The 20,934-nt window shown below is 33.7% G+C and overlaps 1 protein-coding gene and 1 long non-coding RNA gene across 4 annotated transcripts in view; one reads left to right on the top strand and one right to left on the bottom strand.

The window, feature by feature from the left end:
- The window catches only part of LOC122720624, an 85,852-nt gene that overhangs the window by 31,945 nt on the left and 32,973 nt on the right, over window positions 1-20,934 (bottom strand). The gene's annotated exons all lie outside the window — the stretch shown is intronic.
- LOC122720623 (lachesin-like) overlaps window positions 1-20,934 on the top strand; it is a 190,053-nt gene that overhangs the window by 158,728 nt on the left and 10,391 nt on the right. Inside the window, exons 6-7 of the mRNA XM_043947427.1 lie at window positions 2,618-2,746; window positions 20,083-20,202. Coding sequence (XP_043803362.1) covers window positions 2,618-2,746; window positions 20,083-20,202 — 249 coding nt within the window. The remainder of the gene's footprint in view (window positions 1-2,617; window positions 2,747-20,082; window positions 20,203-20,934) is intronic.

Below are 20,934 nucleotides of genomic sequence, written 5' to 3'. Positions count from 1 at the left end.
TTCCACAAATTCGGGCGTCGGACGTTTTCTTAATCTTCTTCTCTCTTCTCGCTTCTCGGTGTTCTGGACGACCTTACACTGTCAAAGTTCTAGAAATGAGTGGCGTAGTGGGCCAGTCGTAGGCCTTTTTATAAGAAGGTACCCCACTACTGGCCTATTCACTTTGGCAACGTGGCACTTCCAACCTACATCTATTTTCCGTTAGAAATCCCTACGAAAATCAACATGGCGGCTGGAAAGACCCAACAATTATCGCTCGTCAACATTTCTTTCTACCTGCAAACTAGATCTAAACCCTGCTATAAATTACTCGAATGTAGTTCCAGAAGGCCCCGATCGATAAGAAATTTTGGGGGAAAGGAGAGAAAAGATGGTTAAAGATATAAAATATAAAATTTCAACCCTAGACAGTTATTATTTTTCAGGTTATTATTAAAAAAACGTTGATGAAAATTATAAATTGAAGAATAATGATATGATATCATTGAATATTCCATGATGTATTACGACCACTGTTACTAATACAACTGCTGTGATATTATATTATTGTCATGGACAGCACTATAGTTATCAACCTCAATATCTCATACAATATCTCGACTATTCCGTGTGCTCTATGATTGGCTAGTATTTTTTTGTCAATCAACAAAGGTAAAACGTTTTTAAAAAATATTTTTGCAACGAAAAATATTCCAAAAAATATTCCCAAAAATATTTTTTGGAACGTATTACATAAAATATCTTATATAAAACGTTATGTAGTTTTAACAACGTGAAATCGGGTCATCTATTATTTCCTCATCTTACATATTTTCCTTTAGAAATTCTTACAACGAGAGGACAGATAAGAGCCATTATCCAACAGTTTTTTTTCTATTTACAACTAAAAACTTAGTCTCTTATTATAAACTGTTCAACTGTAGTTTCGAAAGAATCCATTGATTAATCGATACGAAATTTGGTAAAAGAAGGAGGATGGAAATCTAAAAATATAAAATATATAAAATCCTCGGTTATTTCTCGACATTTTATTAGTAAAATAACTTTCAAAATCATAAATCATAAATACTGTCCATAAAGACGCGATTGATAAATTGAATAATCGTTGTCTTTATTAATTTATTGCATTAATAATAAATAATATTATACTTCCATATATTAATTATACACACTCTTTTACACAACATATCTCGATTCTATGCGCTGTGGGAGTATTTTTCTTTTAATAATATTCTCTTAATAACTCGCCAACAAAAAGGAATATTTTTAGAAAGGAAAAATGCTTAACCCGTGTGTTTCAACATTTTCAAGGGACACGCCCTTCTAAAAATTTCCGTTACGAACATGGCCTCGTCCTCCCCACTCTACATACAGATTTTTTAAATTATTACATTACACTGGTTCACTTCGGCAACGTCGCAACGGGTCATCTACCACTTCCAACTTTAACACATTTACTTTTCTTTTCTTAGAAATCCTTGTGATAATTGACAGCTGTAAAAACCCAACGTGAAGCAGATGCCCCTCCCCAAACCTTCTCCAAACCTTCTTTCTATCTACAACTAGACCTAGTCCCTACGTTACAGTTTGCTCGACACTAGTTCAGACACGAAATTTGGAGACTTGGAATTATACATCCGTCGTGGCCGTCCATTATTTTACTTTTATTATTATTTCTATTAACGTTATGATATTACAGTTTCAACTGACTACGTCAAGTAGTATTAATTTCCATTCACTGGAAGGTGGCCAGCAATAATTCTAGAAATTTTATATAGGACACTTTACACGTGTTAGATATTGTAACGTGATATTACGTAATATATATATTACGTAAATATTATGCGATACATAATATTCAATGTACACTGAAAATATTTGATCAATCTCGAAAAATACGTAAATAAATAATATAAATAATACAGTTTCGGCCGAATAAATAATATAATCGAAGCTATATAAAATTTTATATTTCGAGTCCATGCTTTTTTGCCGATGCGTCATTTGGAGCCCTTTGGAACTATGGTCGAGCGGTTTATAATAGGGATTAGGTCTATTTCAGGTAGAAAGAAGTATGGCAGCTGTGTTAGCTGTTTCCTGTCACGTGATTAACTTAGGAATTTCTAATGGGAAATAGTTAAGCTTGGAATGGTAGATGAGTTGGAAATTTTTATGGAAATTTACATAGAAATTCAATAGTATTCGATACCAAAGGCAGAATTTCTTATACACGTTAAAAAACACTGTATATTCAGTATTTCAAACATGTGAATGTACTTATATACATTCAAAATTATACCACGTGTAGCCGAAATATTTAAATATTGTCTAGGTACACGTGGCAAAGAAATTCTAATACTCTCATAATCCCTTGAAATTATTGTTAACGGTAGTCGTAAAATACCACAAAGGTCAAAACACGATGGAAATGGAAAACCAGTAATGGAAAAGTTGCTATTGACAAAAATATTGACGTTCGTATTTGTTCCGGTCAAAATAGGATCATTTGGTTATTAAGTTTCTTCTTTCACAATTTCGAATTTATAAATTATCTATTCGAAGGGAACGAAATTGATTTTGAATATTCTTCTTTAATCCCTTTAAAATTTGTTTACAGTAGCAGCCGCCGAAGGAGAAACGCTGACTCTGTCGAAAGTAACCAGAAGCGAGATGGGCACTTACCTGTGCATCGCGAGTAACGGAGTACCACCATCGGTCAGCAAACGGATGATGTTGCACGTGCACTGTAAGTGAGCTTTAATATCGTTTCATAAGCTATTTTCCATCGAAAAGATCTACCTCTAATTCAAAGATTATCCTCATAGATTCGAACGATGATTTCCACCTAATTAATTCCGATCGGGTTATCAATTTATTTCTAAAAATTTTTATATATGCAAATATCCTCTCGTCCCTATTTATTCGTTCATTTAATGTACAATTATCGATGTTTAATTATTTCTTGGATTAATAATAGATTAGTAATAGATGGTTTATTTATGATGGTTTAATAATATAGAGTTTAACATAGGACGTTTAATATTGGAAAGGAAAGAGGTTAATGAATAGAATTTCAATTATTAGATAGAGGTTCGATCAAAGGTATTAAGCTGATTGTGATTTTAAATTGTGAAGAGTGTAATATATAGAGATTGTTATGAAACGGTTCAATTTTATTTAATATATATATTTTAAATTAATGTTAGGAAGGATAAAAATAATATTGTGACGTCTTTCTTTTTTAAATCAAACTTATAAAATTTCGATCAAGGAGAATTATATTTTTATTGACAATGACAGTGAAATATTTTCGATATTTTAATAAAGTTCCAATCTATATTTCTTTAAATTCCACGAGCTTTATCAAATATCAATATCAAATATATGTCAAAGTTGAATAAATTCTTTCGTTAAACAGAATGTCAAATTTCAAAAATTTTTCCCTTTCTAAACAATATTTTGCAAGACAATTTTTAAGGAATAATATAGATAAAAAAAATTAAAAATCCATTCTATTTTTTTTTTTTTCGAAAGATCCAAATCTATAATCTCTTTCTTTTATTAACATTTTTGAATATTTATAGAGCTCTGTGACGCTTGTTTCCTTGATCGAAAAACGAAGAATTAAAAATTAAAGATCCGTTTCAATCCACTTTATTTTTTACTCTCTTAGCAATGTTTCAAAATATTTAAATAACTCCATCACGCTTGTTTCCTTGACTGATTCAACGTGAAACTGTAAATTGAGTTACATCACGCGACATACATACATTCATACGTTTAATGTATTCATCATTCGTATTACACATGCAAACTTCACAACTTGTTTCCTACCACAATATTCAGAACAGATACACTTCGAAATTCGCGTTATTACATTGTCACAATAAAATAAAATTTCTTTCCACGAAGTTTGAAAAATTTCAAATTGAATGTATCGTCGCTTATGAACGTTTTATTCTTATACTTATCCTTTAAAAAAATATACAATACAATAGCGAAATTCGAAATTCTTTTGAGAATCGAAACATTTTATGTGAATGTCAATCGACCGTTCATTTCTCTCATTAATGCAATAATATTTTTAAAGACAATATTTCAAAAGACGATGCAACAATTGTGCTGCAAACAATACTTTTATAGAGAATATTACAGGATTTAATAATAAAACAATTATTCTTCTTCCCTTTAAAATTATCGTTCGCCGTAAAAATCTATTAAAAATTCTTTTGTCCAATCCTTCAGCATTTATTTTCCTCGTGAAAATAAATTAACTTTTATCTTTTTAATCTTTCGTGCGCGTTTTCATGAATTATTCTATATATATATATATATGAAAATTGAGAATTGTAGTTAACTTATTAAATGGTAAGACACTTATTTTAATTCATTTGTTGAATAACAAATTTTGGAAATAATATATCGGAAACTTTTTCGATGATATAAATCGGGCAAAAAGTAAAGTTGGGGAATTAATAATTCTATAACACGTACGTATATTTTTTAAAACTTTTAAATCTCTAAAAATTGTATAAAATTTTCAAACGCGTAAAAATCCTAGATATCTAACTCTAAATTTTTAAAATGCTAAAAACTTCTAAAGATAAAAAATTCATAAATATCGACTCGTTGATCAAAAGCAATAGCGTTATTATAAAATATATTTATTATTAATCGATAAGATAATTATTAAAAATAATCGTTGATATATTTCGTTTACTCGAATAAAATTTTGCCATCGAGAGATTCTTTTTCTTCGAAAATAAGAATACAAAAAAGAAAAATTAATCCTCCTTCAAAAATTTCTCCCAAAATTCTTTTAAAAACATACGACAAAAGCAATCGAAATTAACGACTTCCAATTACGTGTTCACGTTACACGTTCAACCATTTCTCTCGATTCTAACGAAAAAAGAGAGAGAGAGAGAGAGAGAGAGAGAGAGAGAGAGAGAGAGAGAGAGAGAGAGAAGAAGGATCCAAGAGAAAATGCAACCTTTGAAACGTAAAGACAAAAGAATTTCTTGAAATTCACATCGTCGCGGAACGAAATGCATCATTGGCAAAGCACAAGGGATAAAACAAAAGGGAAAGAAATAAAATTCCCCCGGCCACGAAAAAAAGGGGGGAAGCCATATTCTCGCGCCACTTAGGCCACACGGCGTTTTCTCTCAATCGCATGCAACGCGAACCACCGGAAACTCGCTCTTACCCGGCGCCAGTCGCATTCTTAAGAAACGTCCCACCTCCAGACCAAATGTACACAGGCAATGCCAAAGGCAAAGAAGAAGAAGGGGACGGGGGGAGAGAGAGAGAGAGAGAGAAAAAGAAAAAAAAAGGAAAAAAAGAATCGGAGGGAAAAATGAGACAGCGTGTGATGCGAGGAGATAGCCATCGTCTTCTTCTTTGCATAATTTCAACGTGGAAAAAGGGTGGCTCGCACGGTGTATTAAAAGAGGACGGAGAAGGAGAAGGAAAAAATGGAGGAGGAGAGGTGGTGGAAAAGTATGGTAGGGCTAAACGGATGGAAAAAAAAAAGGAAAAAAAAAAGAAGAAGAAGGTGAAACAAAGGTGGAGCGCAGCTTAAATAACAGTTGGAGACGCGACGAAATAAGAGGGTCTGGCGAAACCGGTACCTGGAAAAAGGAAGGAATATAATAAAATTACCCTGGAGACGATATACCTGGTAGCTGTGGAAGTGGATGGTGGAAGATGAAAGAAGAACGGGGTTGAAGGTAGAAACATATGCGAGGGATGGTAAATAAGAATGGTTTCAGAAGCAATTTGAAAGATTGAAATACGTTGGACGGAAGTACTTTATTATCGGCGAACAGATTGAGTTAACAGATTCGCTTTTGATAAAAATTTGTATTATCGTTCGTGTTGTACATATCGAAGAAGTGTGTGTCGTTTTATAACGTGGAAAAATGTATGTAAAGCATTCAATTTAAAAAAAAATTAAAGCTTTCTCTCTCGTTTCTTCAAAAATATCGTATAATACGAAAAATTTACTAATTTTTTTTCTCTCTTATTATTTAATTCTTATAGAAGCAAATTTTTTAAATTTACTTCAAATCCTGTATTTTTTCAAACTTGATGCGAAATTTAATAATTTTGAAATTTAAGAATTATCCGATTAATAAATAATAAAATTCGATTAATTAATTATCGATTTTCATTCTCGACGTGTTCGAAATATTCTTAAATGCACAATGAAAATAACGGAATAATCGTCAAATTCGGAAAACCGCGAGCATACATGTTCGAAACAATAAAGAGAATTCTCCTCGAAGAAGGTCCAACGACCGCCATGACGGTTCAGCCGAGTAACCAACGACAGGGCGGTAAACGAAAAGGGTGAAAGTGAAAAAGTAAAGGGTGTTGGTGTGGGAGCGAGGTAAATTTGCGTGGGTGTGTTAAGTTAAGCCGCGGTTACGACTGCGTTCCCCGGTGTCTTAGGGCCGACAGAGAGGTAATTCTTCGCCGGAAATTGGATGTACCTAGGTTCGTGCTACGATCTTGCACCTGCCCTCGAGCGATAAGATCGTGCGGGATAATCGAATTTCATTGAATACGCTCCGTGCCCGCAGACCGTATAGACGATTGCGTCCGCGAGCTATTGCCTCGAAATTCAACCGATCGGGGGCTATTGTCGATTGAGAGACCAAGACGAGAGGGGGGAAAGAAGGACAAACCGGATCATCTCGAAGATGGCTCGAGGTATCCTCTTTGCCGCGAGAAACGCTCAAGAACGGAGGGAGGGAGAAGAGGGGATTTTAGAATCGATTCGGTTCGGATTCTGATTGTTACATCGCCACGCAAAGCGAGAAATTTAGCGTGGTCCCTTCTCTGGTTCTCTGATTTAAGGAAGTTCTTCTTCGTACCTTCTTTCATCTTTTGTGAGAGAGTTATTGCGGCGATTGTTAAGGGATGTACTTGGGAATACGCGATAAGATAATGTGTGTGATTCTGAGAGAAAATGTTTCTTGTTTTCTTTGGATTCTTTTTTTTGTTTGTTTCGTATCTGATGTTTGTGGAAATAATCTCTTCGAGGAGAAAGGGAAAGGAAATTGAATATGTTGAAAATTGGATTTTAACTTTAAAAGTATGTGAGTGATATTATAATAATTGAATTAATATAAAGAGGAACAAATGAATTGAATTATTTAGAACCTCGATTAGATTAAAAGAGTTCGAAACTTTTATCCATGTTAAGATTCAATTTTTCAATCAATTAGCCTAATAGGAAACTACAAATAATAATTTCGTAATATTATTTAATTTAAATAAAAAAAAGAATTATTATACCTAAATGCATATATGTCATTATATTTATCAAAATATCGCCCCAGTACAATAATCTTCATTCTCATTTTCCCTCCAAATATAGTTTTTTAATTGCGACCACTAAAGAGGTATCACTTGTCCCAGTTGCGAACCATATCGCCATACGCATTCACATTTTCGCGTATCAAACAATACGAGTTTAAAAACTTCCATTATTTCTTTTATATCCTATTTCTTTAATATTTACTTTTATAAACTAATAGATATATAAAAAAAAAACATGACTTATTACGTAAAACATGCGCTAAGTTACGTCGCTATGTGTACTTTATATCACAACAAAGATCAAAAATTATAATAAAACTTCAATTTTTCGTGTGAAAAAAAAACGTGAAAAAAAATTAAAAATTTTTTCATCAAAATCCACTCAGGAAATAGAGAAAACCATTCCATTGAAATCCTTTTTTGTTTTATCCCGATATCTCAATCGATTGCCGAGATATAAGAATTCAAAGTTTACGACATATAATATAGTGCAAATATTATGAATGAGCTCGCGGCCCAGTGACCTACATTTTTTCCAGGAATCGCGTCCGTCGCTTGTTTATAGTTTGAGATAGGTCAGTGAGACGAGGCGCGAGCGAGAGGTCCGGACAAGCGACAAGGAGGGAGATAGTAAACGATTAAAAATTACCGATTCCTTTACACGACGATATCTCGAGAACCGGAAGTCGTATCGGGATGAATAAAAAAGCGTTTTAAAGAGGAAGATTCCGCGCTTCTGATGAGCTTTGATTCATTGATAAAAAATCATTATCTTCCGAGTTATAGCGGTTTAAATTTTTCCCAATTTTAATAAAATTTTAATAAAGGTAAAAGAGACGTTTCGGTTTCGTTGTTTCACGAATTTATTATACCTTACGTATTTATGTAGAACAGTAGTGGAAAATCAAATTAATCTTTGGCCTCTGAATTAAACATGCGGTAACTCAAATTCACCGCGTAATTCCTAATTGTGCAATAGCTGGTCATTATTGCGCAGAAAGCGTGCTTAACCGTTGGCAACACCTTCCATTTTCCATCCCCCTTGTTGTACGACTCTTGAATAGCAACGTGTGAATGGAAATAACTGTCGTTGCGCTCGCGGAGATCCGGTTAATTGTCGGTTGATTACACGCGATTTATTAACCCTCCTGCAAACAATTTCGATTGTTTAATTAGCGTGTCTTACGCCAGCGAAACGATACATCCGGAATCCAGTTTGTTTGCGTGTAATTTATTTACGTAAATTTCACAGTGGTTATCCGTCACTGTTGTTTGTCGGAAATGGTTCATAGGACAGTAGGAGAGCCGATAATTGGAAATGACTGATATATGTAAATTATGAAATTTTAGCAATGCAATTTGAATTTCATTTTGCTTGGTATTTTGATTTTGATATGATGAAACGGTTTTCAAACAGTTCCGTGTATTTCATTATTTCGTATGAATAAATAAATATATTGAAATAATAATCTCTAAATATGCATACAATATGGGATTCAACGAAATGGACCTCGTTTTTAGTATTATCGATCAATTACTGTGTCAATATTTGACACAATGATCAAATTGGAAATAAAATAAGGACAAAATATTACAAAATTCCTATATTTTATATTTTTAACAAATTTCAATGCTAGATGTAAAATTTATTAATTAACGAAAAGAATATTTTTGACGTTAAATTGGAAATGAAAGTACAGAAAAATAATTTATACGTAGTAAAATCGTATTGTCCCTTCTCCGGTATTTTATTATTAATTTAACTGTATTCATACAACTGTAATAAAATATAGAAATAATTCCATTTAATTTTACAAATATCTGGAAATTACAATTTCATTCCATAGTTCCTTTCTGTATAATTTTTATAACTTTATGTAACTTTTTTTTTCAATCTACGTTATTATATGATATTTTATAATTATATTCCATAATTTTGGAAAAAAGTTTTTACCAAAATAAAGATACATCAAATAGTATATAATACAGAAATATCATAGCAAACTATGATTTATATCAAATAGTTACATGGGACTCGTGTTATAAAAGAACGAAATTGGGTGTTATCTTATTAAGGTAGAAATACCATGGTTTTCTCGTTTGGTGGAAAATGCTACTTTCCGTTGACCGTGCTTATCCCATGGAAACCGCAGTCTAGTCTAGACCCACCAGACAATGAAACCTGGAAAATGTACTTGGAACCCCTTAATCTCCTCCCTTATAAGCTTATTTTACAAGGAACACCATCCTTTAAATGAATCTTAATTTGTCAACAATCTCCTCGTTCTCAGAACATTTATAAATATCTATTCTCGTTTATTTTTAAAAAAAAAAAAAAAAAGAAAGAAAGAAAAATACTCAAATGCAAAGAATTTTTTACTTTACCTTTGTTTTACCTTTATCAAGAGCTTCTACTTTATACTTTTGATCGGATTAAATTCAACTTAATTTAAAACAACAATCTTGAATCTCCCATACTTTCGATTCATTCGTGTTGTCAGTCGATAATTTTCAATTTTATCGAAACGAAAAGAATAAAAGATTTTTTTCCAATTATGAGATGGAAGTTTGAAAATTTGAATTCATTTCATATTTCACGATACATTACGTCTCGGCCACGGAATATTTGTTAAGAGAGAGCTGTATCCAAGTAAACGTGGCTCGTTTCTACGGAATATTTCGCAGGAGAAAATTAAAGGGTTAAATCTACCGGTGTGTAGTAACTGTTCTACCCTAAACGTGCCACTAAACGTGCTATCTATCTAGTCCGCTTCACTTGCGAAACTTAATTTAGATTCGTACGGATTAACTTCCAACTTTTGACTCTGGGCTATAAAGCTTCTCAAATAGTCGTTTGGAACGATAAACAATCGAGAGTGTGACAATTAAAATCTTTGCAACAATTGTCAACAATATTTTTCCACATTTTTTTAAATTAAAGATCGTTTTTTTTTTTTTTTTTTTTTTAACATTGCAAAGAAAAACTTTCGTAATCGTGGAAACGTATGAGACGCTATAATAATTGATCAATGACTCGAGGGATTTAATTTAGATTTCGTGAAATTGATTAACTATTGATCAGGAAATAAACGATAGTTTATGGAAAATTCTTATCGAAACATTTGGATGGGGATTTTTTAGTTAAATTTCATAACAAATTTCGTATCGATTACCGCTTCACTTCCTCTATGAAACTCTTTTTCGAAATATCTTTTTCAACAAGAGAGCAACTCTATTTGGATTTAATAATTATACGTTTTTATATTTCAATAATTAATACAAAATAACAACAGTGTGGAAATATATCTTTTATATCAATTGTCACGGTTTTTATTAAAAAATATTGAATTATATCGATATAATAATTCAATCAATGACTCGAGGGATTTAATTTAGATTCGTGAAATTGATTAACTATTGAATAAAATATTACCTTCGAAATATTAATAACTAATATAATTGACGTTTATCAAATAAAATGATTATGTTGTAACGTCTAGGATCCGTTATTACTGATTAAAAAAATTAAAATAATTTGAGATAGAGAAAAGAAAGGAAATTGTACTTGTACTTGTACTTGTACCCAGTACTTGTTTTTAATACTTTTTCATTCCAAATTAATTAGTTGTAATATTTTTTTTTATGCCAATAGAATAATAAAACTAATCAATAAAAAATTCAATACAATAATTAATTACCAATTATATTAATTTACTAATTAAGAAATAATATTTCAATAGCAACTGTATTATTATACATTAATCTCTTCAATAATAACGTGTCTCTTGTTAAATAATTCTTCAACAAGTTTTGAAAACAGAACTTTCATCCTCAAGTTTAACCTACGTAAACAAATAAACCAATCCCAAGTTAGCTCGTTAACGAAACAGCTATACAACTCTATGAAACCGGCAAAGTAACACGAGAAGTTATATACACCACAAATTTTTAAGAAGCTATAATACATAATCATTCCTCTCTCGTCTTCGAAGTGCCGTTTCAAAAAAAGAACAACCACCAATTGATTATCCAAAACCAATTCTTCGAACAATAAAACTTCAAATTATCGAACCGTGAAGGCCGTGAAAATAAAAATATTTATTGCATAAAGGAATACTCGGTAAAAAGAGACTATTACACAGAAAAAAAGGATATCATTCTTACATCTCGGATCAAACATCGAACGATTACTAAATTAAATATTGTTGTTAAATGTTAAAGAGTGCGCGTTCCATTCGACGGAAAACAATCGACAAGAAAATAATAGGTGGCACGATACTACACCCAATAGACTTAATAGGCGACGCCAGCCGAGGCTTCGCGAGTTCCTCGCAAATTGAAGTAGCCTCGATGCATCGCCCTAGCTGCATTTATCGCCCCTGTCTGCGTTAATCAAACTGATTACAACTGCCGTAAATCGCTGTCACCGGTGGAACAATTTCGGGCCCTGTTCGCCTCTTCTGGGACAAATTGTACCAAAGCTTTATTTTGTCCCCCTCCCCCCAATTTCCACTCTTTCTCGAGTATCGCGGCCAACGATCGCTTTGCAATTGCTCGTAACGACGGGTGTAAGTAAGTACTCGTGAGAAATCCCCTTGCAACGGTGCATCAAATTTTCGAAGGCAAAAATAAGAAAAGTAGATCGTAGATGTATATGAAAAATTGTAACGCAAGTTTTTTTCTCCTACAGATCATCATTTTCTTTAACCATTCATTAGAATTTTTAAAGAATTTTATATATATTAAATCAAAGTATCGAAGAAAGATATTTCGTTTATTTTATTTAAATTTAAATTAAATAATTAAATTTTTAAATTTTTAAATTTTTAAATTTTTAAATTAAATAGTTAAATTTTTCAATACAAGTTTCTTACACGAAGACATAACGAAATATCAAATTTACACTTTACTCGTTTCAAAGGAATAATTTAAATAACAGAGCATGGTATTTATTCAGAGAAGAAAGATCATTTTTCTTCTTTCCCTTTCTCGATTCCCCCGTCGTAAAATCGTAAAATCCTCGAATCTTAAATTCATAATAAAATATCTTCTTTCCTTTAATATCATTCCCTCCTCTAAATACCTTCGTCCGACAAACGAGAGAATGAAACACGACCGGCTATTATACACGTATCCAACAACGTCATCGAGGACGACGCGTGTTCGGGAAAGTTTGGGCAAGGTCGATGGTATTAACGAGATTCCTGATAGCCCCAGTAGCGACGCGCCAGCGGAACGAAACGTTGCTGCGGAAGTTGGATGCTAAAAAGCGAAGGGGCGGTTTGTACAAGGCGGTGAGTTTCTAAGCGGCTCTCAACTTCTTCTATGCGTCTGAAACTCTGGAAAGGAAGGAGGAATGGAATTCTTCGAACGAGATTCTTCAATGTTCCAATGGAAACCAATGGAATTCGATCATTCGTCGAAAGCTTAAAATATGGATTTAATCGAAGTTGATCGATCTACTAGTAGGAGGGTGTGTATGTAAATTGGATGGAATTTCTCGAAAGGACTTTATTGCAATATTTAAAAATAAATATTATTTTAAAATTTATTTCATTATATTGCTAGCTCGAGATCTCTATATATATTCGAGGATAGAATGAAAGGAAATTTCTTAGGAACGTCGCGAAAAAAAATTAAATCTGCAATTTCTCTTTGATGTCTCTCTATTAGGTCTCTTTTCGCGAGACGTTTCTTTCTACTCCTACTTGCTTATATCACTGTTCGCGCTTATATCGGTCCCTTCCTTTTTCCTTTTCTTCTCAGAAAAATAATTCTGTTTTCTCTCTCTTTCTTTATCATATTTATCACTACACTTTTCTTTCTTTTTATGTAAATTTATCGCGCAAAGTATTCAGATATTCGTCGAAATTACAACGATCAGAATGGAAAGTTTTATCGTTCGCACGCCAATCTGGAATTTCGACTCTTGTTACCATAGATAAGAATTTTACGCGCACACCTCTTACCGCCAGTATTGGATTTCTGTCGCCTTTGCCCACCTAACCACCCAGTTACACGTTAAACTGCAGTTTACGATTTCTGCTTTACATCCCTTTTTTTTTTTTACATCGTGCACTTTCAGTCGACCTATCGTGATTTATGATCGCGTTATCGTTCCTAAATATCGCGATGAATTCCTTTCCCTGAATACCATCCAAGTATTCTCATAATCCGCGAAGATCAATCGTATCATTCGACCAACCGTCGCTAATCTTCTCTTGATTAAAAAGAAATTATTAGCTATTAGAAGAACCCATTGCTTTGAATTCAAAAAATGTCATCTATCTGTCTGATACAATTGTATCAAAAATCTGATTATAACCAGTTGATATTTTTCTCGTATGATCGACTTATACATATATGGCCATGCTACTTAATTCGATCGAATCTCCTTGTTGAACTAATAAAAATATTATAGTTCTGACTTAATATTCTACGTTCAATTCCCACAATTCCTGTAATTGTTATCGTAAAATCAAAAATTCCTTCTCCTAGATCGATCTTCAAAAAGTCGGATAACGAGATATCGGCCATTAAATTAATTCTAGAAGAAGAGAGAACACCAGACAGAAGAAAACGAGACATGGAATTTATTATTATTTCCAAGGCTTTGGTTCCCGCGCGTCAAAACGTGGGATACAAGGAACCCCTCGGTTCGCAAGGCTCGAGAGGGGTGCAAGTTTGAACTTGGTTCATCAATATTGAAGAAATCGTCGTACGAATCGTCTCTGTTCACGAGTGGAGCGACGCGGATGGAAGGTTACGGTATTACCAGGAAGTAGGAAGTAGGAAGAAGATCTGTCCTTTGGCCCAGAAGCAGAGGGAATTCCGTTTTCCACGGTGGCCAACCCCGCAAAACCACAGCGCCTCCCCTCCATCCCTCGGCCAGTCAACCCAGAAACCTATTACAGGATTTCCTAGCGTTTTGCCGCAGCACGGCAAGCGTATTTCGCTTGCACGATATTCCCAGCTGGACATCCTCAAACGATCCGATGTTTTAACGTCGTCTCTAAAGCGTCGCGCCTTCGTTCCATCCACCGATTCGTACGATTTCCAGCAAATTTTCCGTGTAATTGGAGGTGCTTTGGAGGGAATTTATGATCGATTGTTGTCCCGCCCTTAAATGCTAATCTCTCGAGAAGATTTCATTCCGTGAAAATGATTGATTCGTTCAACTCCACGTGATAAAAGGTAGGAGAGGGTTTCGAATTTTTTTATTTATTTTTTTTGAAAGGTATTTCTTCATTTTGAAAATTACTCTACTTTTTTTTTACGATATTGAATTACCATTTTGAATTAACTTAATTATTGTTATAATAATGTTTAAATTACCAAATTATTAACAATTTTGCCCTATTTTAGGAGTAGACTCGTCGTGCAGAACGTAATATAGCTAACGGAAAAAAAAACAAAACAGCAAACTTGAACATTTATGTATCAACTTTGAATTAATCATGACGTCGAATTTAATAAATAATACCAGATTATTTGAAAGAATCACAAGGGTCGTAACAGAGGTTAAGAAGAATTTATCGAAGGTTAGAGGTTTTGATATTATGGCGCTAATACTCATTACGAAGATGGTCCACCATCGGGGAGAGCACATAAGGCGGGTTGACCAGCCGACCTGGAAACCTATTAGGGCGCCCCAATGTTTCGCCTTACAGGCTTACTTCATCGCCGCAATCGCATCAGGGGACAACACCTTCGCCAAGATCCTGAGCTATTAGCCGGGATTTCTCTTTCCTCCAATTTAAATGATTTATTTCGCCGACCAAATACCTAACATTTTCGAAGAATATCACCTCCATCCCCTGATACCACCTTTCGCCCTGTCACCCTTTTCCAATTACCTTTCTTTCTTCCAATTATATATATTAGTGGATATAGAGGAGTTGAGAAAAAAGAATCAGAAAGTTTATAGTGTATTCACTATTTTTATTATCCATGAAGAGTGATATAATTGGTATTAATAATCGATTATTCGTGGTACGAAGTCAAGTTTATTCATCATTGTTCTAATTTTGTTTAATATTCGTTGAAGAAGAAATAGGATATCGATATTCTTCACGATGAATATTATTTAAACTCTTTTAAGATTTTTCGAAATTTTGGGGATTATGATAATGATTTTAAAAGTATTTTATCTTCTATATTATTATTCACACGGTTAGACAGGATTGGAACACTTATCCGCGATTATAGATGAGATAACGGAAGATCTCGATGGTCGATGTTGGGTCGATTAAAATCCGTGCATCACGGTAAAATTTAAACTTCGCCTCTATTAATTTAAATTTACCTGAATCGATGATCCGCATCATAAATCAAGCCTCACCGAAATTCGTGCGTGTAAAATATACAAAATCGAAGATCGCAGTAGGAAATGTATATGTATACAACTCTTGATAAAAGATAACGAATGAAACCGATTCGCATTTAATTCGTGCCAACATTGCTTATCGTTAAAAACATGAAACTTGGCCGCCCAGCCAATTTGCAATTAGTAACAAAATTAGAACAATGATAAATAAACTTGACTTCGTACCACGAATAATCGATTCGATTATTAATACCAATTAAACCCCCATATACTCTTATAAATTCATAAACGAAACAATTATTACAGACAATTCAATCTTTAATCGGTTAAATAGCAAAAATAATAATAAGAAAAAAAAAAAAAATTTGTTCAAGATTCTTCAACGCACAATTTCTATGGAGGAAGAAAGATTCGACCCGTTGTTCACAATTCGATCGCGTTGAAACGTGTTTGGCGTTTATTGGTACATCTTTATTTTTTTCGCGTGTCATCGATTTCAATTTCGCGCCGGCCAATTACAGAATTGGATTACGTTCGGCTCATTAATCTAAACATCGGGGGGAGGACAGAAGCGAGGAGCCACAGTCGGAGGATAAATGAATATTCGAACGAGTATACCAATCGATACCACCGTGTGTCCAGATATAAAGATTGATTTACGATATACCCGCAAGTCTGTTGCTCGCGGGAATCGAGAGGAGGAAAGAAAGAGAGAGAGAGAGAGAGAAGGAGAAAGGGAGAGAGAAAAAAAGTTTTAATTGGCCACGCGATGTATTAAATAATTGTGTCCGTATCGACAGTGGATAAAACTTTCAACGTGCCGGAAATTGTTCGTAACGTGACACCTTTCGTCCATATGCACGTTTATTTTTTTCCATACCCCCTTGAACAAACGTTCCTGAGCCACGTGATTTATTTAATTACCTTGTAAAATTTGTAAAATGATTTACGCGCGACGCGTATACGTATTTTACGCGTGGTTTTAATTAATTATTTCGTTGATGGAAATTTAACGAATCTTTTCGGCCGGAATTAAAATTTGTTTTGTTTAACTTTGGTTGGAGGATATATAAAGATCTTGTCGATTCTTTTTTCTTCTTTTTTTTTTTTTTTTTTTTTTGGCAATAACGTCAGTTTTTGAACGAGTAACTTGATATTTCAGATTATAGTACTTGTCTTGATTGTCTTATTCTATTTATCTGATTTTCTTTTACAGTTACTTCTCGTGTGAAACACACTATTCTTAAATTCTTATTCCTACTTTAACTTATTTTTAAATGGCGTTTATTTAATAATAATTTCAATATAGTTTAGTTTAGTATAGTTTTAGTTTAGTTAATAATAATTTCAAAATAGGTTTTAATGTTTGTTAAATTTCCATCCAGTTTTCTTAAATATTGGAAAATGAAAATATCTTAATATATATATTAGAGATTCTAGTTGTTATATACTTAATTACAATTCATAAATATTATCTTATAATATTTGCAAATTTTTTATTTAAAAAGAAAGTTTTTCTCGTAATTTTTTCTTTCCCCCTCAATTTATATAAATATATATTTTTATAATATACTATAAAATGTTATATATACAATCGTATAAAATAGTAGATTTCACGCAATTGCACGCACACACAGTCTCGATACAGGGATCGGAAGGTTCGGTTAAATGTATGATATTTTATTGGTAAGAGGCAACGATACATAGTTTATTCCGGAGGCTGACAGTAACGGAAAATGTATTTTCCTCTCACCTGAGGGAATCAAAGGCCTCTCTCTCGCTTTATTCCTTCGCAAACGTACAAGTCCCACGGGTGCACGAGAGAAACTGCAGATTTGTTTTCGTGTTATGCACGCCGTGGACTTCGTTGGGTTTAAGGGTTTACTGTATTAAGGTATCCCAATATATGCGCAACCATCGTGGAGTTATACGCCACCTTGGTACAGTTCAATTTTGATCTTAATCAAGTCCGCCCTTTTCGAACTCCTCAGCTTTCCAACTTGATCAACCTGCATCATGGCTTTGACAATTTCATCACGTTCTTGCGGATCTCATGCATCGCACTATTTTATTACACCCTCGTGTAAACGAGATGTAAAATTTATAATTTATCACCAGGTATATATCATTTAAAACCGAACGACGAATCATTTTAAAATAACAACGCACTTTTACTTTGGAATAATTTAAAGAATACGATATATACAATCTTACATTAACAATTTTATTACGTAAAAAAAAAAAAGAGCCACAGAAAATATTTCTCCACTCTTTCACCAAAGAAACAACCGAACCCAAACCTCCTTATCCCTCAACATATCTTCAAACCTATCTTAAATTCGTTCCTCCAACGAAACGAGATATCCCTCGTAAGACGTATGCAGCTGGTCCACTTTCCTCTACTTATCTTCGAAATATATGCAGATGAGCCTGATACACGGCGAGCCCTTTGTGCCCTCCCTCCCTGGCCTCCCCTCCCCCTCTGAAATGCAGGAACGAGGGAGGCTAGTCTTCCGGTCAAAAGAACTGGTCGAGTCCGAGGCTTGGATGGCTGTTACAACGTAAGCAGCTTTCCATGAGCTGCTTACGATATTTGGAACGAAAGATGCGCGAGTTACTCCCCTCTCTTCCCCCTTTTTTTAAATGACAGCACCGTCAACCACGCCGGCATTTTCATTATCGTAAGTTACGCGGGGAGGCTAATGCTTCGAACACAAAAGGACAAACACCGTGAAAATATCTCGTAAGGCGATTGCTTGCTAGCAAGGGCGAAATACGTCGACTTCTGTTGCTCTTAAACCCCTCCCCCTCCCCGTTCGTTTACTTTGCCTCGGTGGGCGCAGCAATTGTGCAAATTGCGGAATGAATATGATCCGGCTACGAGTTGGTGAAGAGGGTTGGTTCGTTGTGCAGTGTGACACAGTTTCGTGGCGGAGACTCGTCTTATATTTAATTCAATGAGATAGAGATAGAGATAGAGAGAGAGAGAGAGAGAGAGAGAGAGAGAGAGAGAGAGAGAGAGAAAGTGTTGTTGGAAAGATGGTTGAAGTTGAAGATTGGAAATTTTTAGTGTGAGGAATATTACGTGGTTTTATGTTATGTGATGAAGGAGGTTTGTCTTTTCTCTTTCTTTCTTTCCTTTCAGATTATTACATTTAACGGTATGAAGATGGAGAGAGAGTGAAATGAAGGGTTTTATTCGTGGTTATAGTGGCCTATTCTTTGTTCTTAACGTTTATGGAAAGGTTTATGTTTTCAACAACCGTGGAAAAGAATCGTCGGTATGTGAATCGATTTTTAAGAGTTTAATATTTATTGTATCGTGATTTTTTTTTTTGATAAATATTCATCGTTCGAATTGTGTATATATATATACATATATATATATATATATACTTTTACTTCTCGATAAATTATTTGGTTTCACAGTTATTGTTATATATATTTTCTTTCTGATTACATCGTATACAAAATGTTGACATAATATCGATATCATGCTAAAGTATACGAAACAAGCACACTTAGTTTCAAATAATGAAACATTTGAATGGATGGTAGAATGTTTGGACAGTAGAATTGGATAATACGTTTCTGAATGCTGAATATTCTATCTGTATTAACGATATGTCGAATGAAATCATAGAAACAATTAAGGTTAAAATACGATAATAATACGATAATTTATTTTTTTTCTTTTTCTCGCCGATTTTCCTTTCCCCTCTCCTTTTATCAGTTTTAAATTTTTACGAAATTATTATCGTCGAAGAATCTTTTCTGAAGAGGATAGGGAGCAGCAGCTGATAAAAAGCGACAGTTTACTTGAAATACCAGGAAAGAAGTAGTGAAACAGAAGGAAACGTATACAAACAATGTGTATAGGATAACGTGTATTCTTTTATTCTTGTAAATAGTGCCCCAGAGACTCATTACATTGCTTCACGGTGATACAAGTTTTCGAAAGAGTTTAAACATTCTTCTATCACGAACATTCCTTCTATAAAATTTTTCGCTGAACATAGGAATACGAAAGAAACGAACGAAGATACGCTTCAACTTTTGGAATTCAATTTCAAAGAAGCAAGTAAATTTAATAACGAAATAAGAAATAAGAAGATACCTTGGACCGAATAAAAATAAAATAAAATTTGAAAACTCTTCGTTTCAAAATACATTTTGAATTTCGTCCCCCGTGATCATTCCCATTTCTCGGCCGCGAGAACGTTTCCATTCCACGAATAATTATACATTAAACGAGGCAATAATTTCACGAGGAGGATCGTGAAATTTACTTTAAATCTGCAAATGTGTCGCCGCGTTCCCATTGATCCGTATCAATGGCGGGTGACAAATCGCGATGCGGCCGATAATTATTACATATATACTTTATATGTTTGGCCATTGATTAATGGCGTCACGATAAATTGCAGTTCACCCCATGGTTCAAGTACCGAACCAGCTAGTCGGTGCGCCAACTGGAACCAACGTTACGCTGGTCTGCCTCGTCGAAGCTTCCCCCAAGGCCATTAATTATTGGACACGCGAATCAGGTAAGATTCGATCAACCGTTTTATCTCATATTTCGAGATTGTGCTTAACACTTTGCTTAATTGTAATAAAATTTGAAAAATCTATACTTTTTATATATCTCTATATAGTGTTATTGTAATAAGTTTATATTTTCTTGCATCTCTATAATTCTGTTCTCTATTCTATTGTTGAGTTATTTTGTCTGGATTGTATAGTTATCTTGTGCATTAAAATTAAAACAATCTCGATAAATGAAATCGTACACGCGATATTACGTCTAAGAGATTTCTTTCTTGTTCTATAATAACAATCTTGAGAAAATGGAAAATTTAATATCAAAGTCAATTCGATTTGTGTTAACATTATTTTGGAAATATTCTTTTTATATAGTACAAAGGAAAAATTTGTATCGTTAAGGTAGAACGAACGTAGATATTGCAAGAATAAATAAATATTTCGTTGGGAAGAAAGAGGGAGGTATAAGAAGAAGAAAGGATATTTTATTTTCCCGAGTCGAAGAACGTGAATCGATAGGTTTATTAAATCGCACGCGATTTAGAAAGTGGATTTTCGTTGGCTGGCTGGGTAAAATAATAATCCGGCGAAGCGTGTACGCTTGCGAAGATAAGTCACGTACAAAAATTTAAATGCGAAGCGAACCTCGAGCATTGTGCGGTTCGAAAATTCCCATTTTACCGGCTTCTTGGCAGATTTTTCTTTTTTTTTTTTTTTTTTTTTTTTTTTTTTTTTAT

This window comes from Apis laboriosa, unplaced genomic scaffold, assembly GCF_014066325.1.
Source record: "Apis laboriosa isolate Shangri-la unplaced genomic scaffold, ASM1406632v1 scaffold12_cov154, whole genome shotgun sequence".
NCBI classification, from domain to species: domain Eukaryota; kingdom Metazoa; phylum Arthropoda; class Insecta; order Hymenoptera; family Apidae; genus Apis; species Apis laboriosa.
Note: the sequence above shows the minus strand (reverse complement) of the source record. Positions and strands in the feature narration are given on the sequence as shown.